This window comes from Macrobrachium rosenbergii, chromosome 19 (genome assembly GCF_040412425.1).
Source record: "Macrobrachium rosenbergii isolate ZJJX-2024 chromosome 19, ASM4041242v1, whole genome shotgun sequence".
Lineage (NCBI taxonomy): Eukaryota > Metazoa > Arthropoda > Malacostraca > Decapoda > Palaemonidae > Macrobrachium > Macrobrachium rosenbergii.
In genome coordinates this window covers 19246657-19256656 of record NC_089759.1, presented here as the reverse complement: position 1 = coordinate 19256656, position 10000 = coordinate 19246657, and the positions used below count along the sequence as shown (strand labels likewise).

Below are 10000 nucleotides of genomic sequence, written 5' to 3'. Positions count from 1 at the left end.
AACGAAAACAGACAGAGGTCTTTGAATATTCCAGAACAGAAGGTCTTTCCGGAACTGAAGTTAAATTAAATTTAATCTCTGCCATTTATTAAAGTCCGTTGGTAAATAAATTCTTTTCAGAAGCAGAAGATAAAAATTATATTATATATATACAATATGTATATATATATATATATATATATATATATATATATATATATATATATATATATATATATATATATATATATATATATTCTTTATGTTCGAGTTTTCCAGAACAGGTCTTTCTGGAATTGAAGTTGAATTAAGTTTAATGTCTGTGAGTTATTAAAGTTAACTGGTAAATAAATTCTTTTCAGAAGCAAAAGAGAGAGAGAGAGAGAATATATATATATATATATATATATATATATATATATATATATATATATATATATATATATATATGAAAAATATAAAACACGTACAACTCTGAGGGGAAAGTTACACTGCCCTTCTAAAAGAATGAAATAAGGGAAAAAACCACAAGGCTTTCAAAAAGGTGCAACAAGCTAAGGAACTAAAATCAAGGCCTTCCACACAGGAACAATTTTACCTGCAAGGAGAAGGAGGAGAAGAAGAAGAAGAAGAAGAAGAAGCGAGTAGGATGACCCCGGATGCGCGTCTGTGTATTTATGAATTATGAATTGATGCCTTCTTGGAACATACTGAAGCAAAATAACATGTACTCGAGAGCTTGACAAACGAAGAGGTTTCAGCATGATGAGGAGTTTATTGGATGTGTGCTCTCTTTCTTTGAGAGAGAGAGAGAGAGAGAGAGAGAGAGAGAGAGAGAGAGAGAGAGAGAGAGAGAGAGAGAGAGAGGGGTGTGGGGAGAAGTGTAGTAGGAAATCTATATATATCTGAAGTAAGAAAGGGCTACACGGAGCGTATACATTTCAAGTATGTCAGATAACTAGACCGAAATATTGAGAGAGAGAGAGAGAGAGAGAGAGAGAGAGAGAGAGAGAGAGAGAGAGAGAGAGAGAGAGAGAGAGAGAGAGAGAGAGAGCGTGTTGCGTGTGAAATAGAGCAAGTGAGAGTTACGGAGAAACAGGTCGAGAGAGAACGAGCGAGAAAATTATTTAGGATCCTGAGGCAGAATTTATACGAGATATTTACTTTATTTTTTCATGCAAAATACGCTCTCTCTCTCTCTCTCTCTCTCTCTCTCTCTCTCTCTCTCTCTCTCTCTCTCTCTCTCTCTCTCAAAAAGATTTTTGTTTTTACTTTTCGTTTAAATCATTACCTATAAATATTTCTTGGGTCGTTTGCCATAGTTATTGTAAATTCACCTTATAAAAGCAGATCTCTCTCTCTCTCTCTCTCTCTCTCTCTCTCTCTCTCTCTCTCTCTCTCTCTCTCTCTCTCTCTCTCTCTCTCTCTATATATATATATATATATATATATATATATATATATATATATATATATATATATCCCACTATGATCGTATTTATATTACATGATTGTCAATAAGTGCATTTGTATGCCTAAATCTTCCATGTCCTATGTTGTGACATCATTACCATTATTTACACTTTTAATGGGAACAAATAACGACTAGAAGAAAAGCAATTGGATGCTGTTTGTGTTATGTTCTCTTGTTTGTCTGCTGCAGAATTCGGTGTATCGCTAGTTTTCCTTTCTATAGGAATAATTCAGTTGTTTATTTTAGTGTTGTTTGTCTGAGATATGATAGAATATCGATTTTCAGTGCCTACAGTTATAAAGGTGGTGTTTTGGTTGTTGTGGCGCATTGAAAATAGATCCTGAGAGAGAGAGAGAGAGACAGAGAGAGAGAGAGACAGAGAGACAGAGACAGACAGAGAAAGAGACAGACAGACAAAGAGAGAGAGAGAGAGAGAGAGAGAGAGAGAGAGAGAGAGAGAGAGAGAGGGAGAGGGAGAGAGAGAGCGAGGACAGTTAGAGCAGATAAAAAAAAGACGCAAATAGTCTAACCACTGCAACAAAAAATTGTGCAGTTTTTTCCCATCCGTTATATACGGCTTGTCGTTGCAGATATACCTAAGCAATTTACTCCAATTACTATTCAAATACCTATTTATAAGAGTCATTTTGATCCCCTAAACATAATCCAGAAACCCAGTGGGATTATTGACTCTCCGTAGGTATTGCATAGATTTTTAGGACTTTAAACATCGATGGCTTTACTACAGTAAGCTATAGGAGGGTTCCTATACAAACACCGGACGTCATCATTTGATTCATGGCTTTGGCGCAGCATATGTTAATTAAGCATCTTTTCCTTTCATAAAGCCATTTTCTTTATGTTTATGGTTCTAAAAAGAATAAAGTCACTTTAACCATAATATATTTTTTCTTCCGAAAGACAAAATAGTTAAGGCTTAGCGGTTTGTGTGATTCTAAAAACTTATTGTAAAGGTAGCTATTTGTTATCCATTCATTCGGTTTGTTTTTAATATCTGTTATTTATTGTGATGGCCAGTTTGTTTATTTAAAATTGCTCATTATATATAGTCTTTTTTCTTGTATTGTGGAGACGTCTTCTTTACTCCAAAGGTCATAGATTTGAAAATTCGTCCCGTCTACAACAAAGGTCTCCCGATTTAATGCAGTGTTCTGTTACCTGTGTAAACATTTGCTGATTAGCTTTCGAGATCTGGTTTCTAATCTAAAGATCTCTGTTTACTTTCTCGTTTCACGAACGATTCGCACAAAGTAGCTCGTTTGGAACTTTTCAAGTTGGTGTCTCGCTTTATTTGAAATCGTGATTGGACGGTCATTTTTGTCTAGGACCTGTTTTTGTCTAGGATCTGTGTCAGCTAACTTTTTAACTTAGATATTTAGTGGCGGATCAGATTATTTAAAAATAAAATAGGTTCAAACGAAAGCCAGTTGTGAAAATTTTGGAATACACATGTACAAGCGACTGCATCTGATTTGCAATTTTATTTTCATCACAAAGGCATCGAGACGGGCATAGCTAATCAGATCGAGTATGGACTGTGCTTCTTAAAAAAATAGGATTAAATTCTCCTAGATATACAGAGAAGGGCAGAATTATGAATCTAGAAGTCAGGGCTGATCAGATCATGCATGAGTTATGCTTCCTAAAAAGCTAAGAAGATTAAATTATCCTAGACATGCAGAGAAGAGGAGAATTATGATTCTAGAGGTGGACGATACGAAAGTTTGATCAAAACGGTTAACTCCGGAGACTGTGACTTCCAGAGAGTCTCTCAACGAAGTACAATGTTTAAGTCCATTTTTCTTATACGAGAACATTGACGAAACTCTACGGGAAAAGATCCCCACATTTCAGTTAATGGGGCAAGTGGCAGTGAGACTGGCGGTTGGACACTTTCGGTCGTTCATTTAAACAAAACCTGAAAGACTCGACGATATGCGTAGGAAATCACGCATCTGTGAACTAATTAAATTTCTCTCCGCACAGCTTTTGAGCTTCTCTATCCGACCCTTCCCACTTTTTTCCCTTTCGTAGCTACGTCCGCGAGGATTAGGGATCTTCTCAATTGAGGAAAAGATATCCTCCGGTTCCCGAAAACGCGGTTTCCTTCCCAGTCGCGGAAGTATCTTCTTGGTGACGTGAAGTATGAAATTACATCTTCGACTGCGAGAGTCAAGTCGGTGTAAAAAAAAAACCGATTCCGCCTCACGGGACGTCTATATCCCGTCGGATACGGCTATAGGCCTCGAGTTTGTTTGACTGAAGGGGGTCTTTTTTTTTGTAAAGGCGTTTAGAAAAGTGTAAAGTATATGGAGAAATAGTAGAGTGAGTATGTCATCAGAACACTAGTCGACACAGTAACTGAAGGAATGAGGACCCCTCTCGTCTCCCTAAAGTTGGATATGGATACTTGAAAAAGACAGGGTTGTTATGAAGAGAATATTTGGAATAGTTTTCGTCTATTTTATTATCAAATAATTGTCTGTCTTATATCAAAGGAATTAAATTAGCAAAGCGTTGACGTAATGATTTGTTTTAAATAGCTATTTTTTTTATTCATGTTAACTTCCACGGTGCTAAATGGTAATGAAAGGTTGACCAGAATATCTGTTTAAATATTTTTTTTACTATTAGCTTCATGGGTGCTAAATGAATGGAAGGCTGCAACCTCTTTTGAATCAAATTCTTTTTTTTAAGGCTTTAAATACCTCTGTGAGAAAAGACTGCGAGAAAAATCTGAGTAAAACTTTATTTCCTGTTTCCGAGGAGGGGACATTTTTCCAGTCGTCCTTACCTCACGAAACTTCATTTTTCATACGTATTTTTCGCATCGTTTTGGTGTCTGCTCTTCACTTTCATAAATTAGCCATCATCAAAAATGATATAATGATATGTGCTTCTTTGAAAGCTAAGCGATAAAATATTTGAAAACGGCTTTCGCTAGATGCAAGGAAAAAAGTTATTTTTGAAATTTCAGTACTGATCTCAAGTGGATCTCTTACGTATGTGTGTATGTATGTATTGTATGTATATATATATATATATATATATATATATATATATATATATATATATATTCATATATATATATATATATATATATATATATATATATATATATATATATATATATATATATATATGTTTGTGGAAAAGGAAAAATTCATATTTTTAGAGTTTTGTTTTTATTAATATTTTGTTCAGCGCCTGGATCGGTTCCCTTGGCATATGCGTGCGTGTGTCGCGGTGTGTGTGTGTGTGTGTGTGTGTGTGTGTGTAAAAGAGAAAGGGGTAAGGACGCGATATGCGATCCCTACATATATACTTATTTACTTTCGATTACTTTAACGATCCGATGTTCATTTCATCCAGACGAAGGATAAACGCCAGTGCTAATATTTGTTTATCATTTAGAATGCAGGGATCTTGTGCGACTGTGATATATGCAGACGCCGACCTCGCCTCTCTCTCTCTCTCTCTCTCTCTCTCTCTTTTCTCTCTCTCTCTCTCTCTCTCTCTCATAAATTTTTCATATACTTATTTGCTCTTGTTGAGATTATACACACACAAACACACACACACATATATCCATAAATATATATGTGTATATATATATACATATGTATATATGTATGTGTGCGTGTGTGTTTGTATATGTATATATATTTATATATATATATATATATATATATATATATATATATATATATATATATATATATATATATATATATATATATATATATATATTTTCATGATGTTGCCTTGTAATACGTATATCCTCCTATAATATTGACATATTTACTTTTTTCATGTGTTATGTTTAATGATAATGGTTGTTGAAGTGTCATATTTAGTTTGACATCAGATCTCAAAAGTACTAATGATTACTTGATAGCGTAATTTAGAATTGTTGTTATAATTTTAATAGTAACGTAATTTAGAACGAATATCTTTCTTGGTAATAGCGTAGTATGTGAACACGTGTGTGTGTCTACCAAGGCTTGTTTCATTTCAGTTGTCATCAGTTGAGATAAGAGGGAACGCTTTGTTTTGGGTTAGCGATGACAGATTTGCAAAACAAACGCCAATTCGTCCCATACGGGCTCAAGACGAGTGATTTCATGTTGTTGCATGCGTTGTTTGAGTCACGTTCGCCACTTTGAGAGAGAGAATACGTGTGCTGATCAATTACGTCATGTTTTGTAAGATGCGTTCAAAACGTTTTGCTGGGATGACGTAACTTTCCTTCTAGAAGCTTCTCCATTGTATCTCGCACCCAAAACGCTTTAATGACGTCACTTCCCTGCTTCTAGAAGCTTCTTTAGTATCTCGCACCCAAAATGCTTTAATGACATCATGTAATTGTTTCACGTATTACTGGAATCCTAAAATTTGTTTCATTCTGATTTCTGAGACCAGTCGATTTGGTTCCATATCTCTCTCTCTCTCTCTCTCATTCCTAATTAGGAAGAGATTACTTTTAACGTAAATTTTTGTGGTCACTTTTAACATTAACTTTTGAGATCTGAATTTAGCAAAGTTATTTAGTTCGTAACGGCGCCTGGTAAAAAAGTGTGTATTGTGTAACGCAGCTGCAGCAAGTGATTTACAGAGGTTTTCACAAGTTGTGTAAGGTAACGTGAAATTTTACTTATTGATACCATGGTATGATAAGTTAGGAGGTTATGGTGTGATAAGTTAGGAAATTTTGAACAAGTGAAATCATTATTGATAAATCTTACGTGTATTTTTGTGTGTTTTTCTATTTACAATTTCTTTATATTTTCACATTTTTTTATGTTTGTGATGTAACATTTATTCACATAGCATTGTAAATATTTCTTGGTAATTTAACATTGCATACTTAATTTAACATTGCATATTTAACATTGCATACTTGATTTAACATTGCATACTTAATTTAACATTGCATACTTGATTTCATTTATTGAGATTTTCTTTTTAAATCTTGTGTGATTCTTGATAGTTTAAATTTTACTTGATTAATTTAAATTCCTGATAAAGTTTTTGTGAATTAGTTTTGTTTCATAATTTAATTCAAGAATTCATTGAGTTTTGTGTTATTTTCAACTAATAGTAAATTTTTCAGATTGTGAATTCTAATTAATTGTGAATTCTAGTTATAAACTTTGAATCTGAAAATAAATTTTTGTATTTAACATTTTTAGAAAAACAGTGTTTCATTTATTGATCACCAGTGAATAGGATTGATTGTGTGTGCATAAGGCAAAGTGATAAACATGTTTTGTTCTTTTAGTTTTGCTAAAGTGAATTAAGACCAGGGAAACAGTTAGAGTTTTTGATGGAGTGATGCCCTTTTACTCTAGAAGATTTCTAGTTTAATTTTTTGTACCTCACACATATTCTGACGAACTTAGTTTGATTTTTCAAGTGATTGATAAATAAGTTTTTTCTTAAGGGATCACTGTTACCTTTAGAGTACTCAGTCGTAACAATTAATGTTATGAGAGTTCAGGTATCTGGCTGAAGTGAGGTATATTTTTGAATCTTGAGATTAGTTGTGTAATAACCAGGTACTTGATACGCATCGTGACAATATATATATATATATATATATATATATATATATATATATATATATATATATATATATATATATATATATATATATATATATATATATGTGTGTGTGTGTGTGTGTGTGTGTGTATTTGTGTGCGTGTGTGTGCGTGCACGCGTATTGTCCAACATAAAGAGTTTTCTTCAGATTTCGTAAACATATTTAACACGATAATTTCTTTTTTGCAAGGACCCATACGTGTGTTGTAAATTATATATTCTGTCCTATGCACCATGTATGCTCATACGTCACATAGTCGTTATTTCGTTAACACATGGATACGGTACATAATGTGTTAACTTTTCTTCGTTTTCATTCTTGTGTTATACATAATCTTCTTTGCTTCAAGCATGTCAGTCACTTCTGGGTTTCATTCATGCATTATGTATAATGCAAATTTTGTTTCTCCACTTTTAACATCTGATATACCTCGTGTTTTTAAGTTCGTATTTTTCTTTCGCCAATAAGTATACCTGGATATCATGCACGTAATTTTATTTTTACTCGTTTTATATCAAATATACAAATTCTTCGATTTTCCATTCCTTTAATACACATTTATTTCTCAGATGTATTCTTACTTTAATATCACTCTCTCAGATCTCTTAACAGATATTTTTTCAAATGATGGGATTAAAAAGTATTCCTTAGATATACCATCAGTTCTAAGCACATTTATCAGGATGAGACGGCTGGCTGCATGCCAGCCCCTCTGGGTGTTCCTTGGGCTTGCCCATCGACAATATCTATTATTTTTAGTGGCCACCCATCCAAGTACCGATCAGACCCGATGTTATGCTACTGTGTTGATAATAAGAACAGTGATGTCACTGGAGATACAAAATGCAAACCCACAGTTATGTATGGGTACAGATATACTTAAGAATAAATCTATACAGAGAGGTTTCGGGAATCTGCTCGATTCCCCCTTTCAGCCAGATTGAAAAGGGGAATCGAACAGATTCCCGAAAGCTCTCTGTAGAGATTTATTTTTTTTAAATATATGTACCCATACATAACTGTGGATTTGTATATCCAATTGAAGACTCATCCCACTATGAATATTTTTTGATAATTGGTGTCATTATATATACAATGAACAGCGAGTAGTTCATTTGTTCCAGCGGTCAGTGGCTTGATACTTGGTGTGATTGAAACACGAAATAAAATAAAAAAATTCCGTTTTTTCACGTTCCAGATTCGGCGCCCATCCTGGAATACCGCTTCATCAGCCAGACTCTTCAGCCCGGCCCGTCCGTGAGTCTGAAATGCATAGCCTCCGGGGCACCAACGCCCCATGTGTCCTGGACCCTGGACGGATTTCCCCTGCCACAGCACGAGAGGTATGTTGTCCGTTGCTGTAATACCTGTCCTCCCTCCCCCCTTTTTTTTTTTGCTTTTTTTTTTGTCTTGTATCTTGCGTCTTTCATGTTTCTTTTTTTCATGTTTTTTGCTCTCCTTTTCTTGGGTAAACAACGAATTATTCAAAATGGTTGTATCATAGAAATATGTGTTTATATTTATAGTATATGTTTATGTGTATATATATATATATACATACCTATGTATGTATATATATATATATATATATATATATATATATATATATATACTGTATATACATACATAGATTCTTAACTTCTATGTAAACGACACTTATTTTATAACACGTTTTATTAGTCTTCTCGTTTAGAGTTTTTATTGTTGCAAATTTTACCAATGGTTTTGTTATCGTTATTGTGATGCTTCCAGCGCCAATTATGCCGTAATTGTTATTAAAGTTGTCCGTCTGTAATTTTATTGTTTCAGTCAATTTTGATCATTTTGCCTATCTTTGTGTTTTCGATATCGGGTTTTTTTCGTAATCCGCATTGATAATAATATTCCTAAACCCAAACGAAAACTATTATTTCACTCTTATCAATAATGAAACTAAATTTCTTATATTCCCGTGAGATTAAAAATTAACTTCCCCTTCTGTCAATACTAACACCACTCGTCCTTCACAAAAATAAAGAAGTTGATTTTACTAACATATTTAACCCCTTCTTTTGATATTCATCATTCATAAAAAAAAAAGAAATCGATTATGCTAAGATATCTTCCTAACATACTTTTCGGTGTCATTGATCTTTGTCTTTGTGACCCAAGATAACTGAATACCGAACCAATCAATCACAGGTTGGTTGTGGGTCAGTACGTCGGGATGGGAGGGTCAGTGGTCAGTCACGTCAACTTGACCGGGGTCAGAGCTGAGGACGGAGGAGCCTACACCTGCAAGGCCACGAATAGGGCAGGATCCACCTCCCACACGGCCAGGCTGAACGTTTACGGTTAGTGATGGATGTTCGTTCATCTCTCTCTCTCTGTCTCTGTCTCTCTCTCTCTCTCTACGCACGCACATGCACAAATATATATAATGTGTGTATATATATATATATATATATATATATATATATATATATATATATATATATATATATATATATATATATATATATATTATATATATATATATATATATATATATATATATATATATATATATATATATATATATATATATATACATACATACATATATGATGCATCAGCGAGAGAAAGGTGAAAAAATGACTTGAACCGAGCGCTTTCATGTATTCCCACGCCTCATCAGGGTTCAGGTACACGTGGGAAGGAAACAAATACAGATTCACAAGAAGACTTGTCTTTCCACGAAGTCTTCTTGTGACTCTGTAATTGTTTCCTTGCCGCTTGCACCTGAGCCCTGATGAGGTGTGGAAATACATGAAAGCGCTCGGTTCAAGTCATTTCCTTTCACCTTTCTCCTCGCTGATGCATATATGACCATCACACGTCTCCGATGATTTGTTGCAATATATATATATATATATATATATATATATATATATATATATATA

General features: G+C 33.9%; 1 protein-coding gene across 5 annotated transcripts in view; it reads left to right on the top strand.

The window, feature by feature from the left end:
* The window catches only part of LOC136848685 (cell adhesion molecule Dscam2-like), a 279471-nt gene that overhangs the window by 203679 nt on the left and 65792 nt on the right, over positions 1-10000 (top strand). For all 5 annotated transcript variants that reach the window (XM_067121161.1, XM_067121159.1, XM_067121160.1 and 2 more), the window contains exons 10-11: positions 8278-8422; positions 9261-9412. In XM_067121161.1, coding sequence (XP_066977262.1) covers positions 8278-8422; positions 9261-9412 — 297 coding nt within the window. The remainder of the gene's footprint in view (positions 1-8277; positions 8423-9260; positions 9413-10000) is intronic.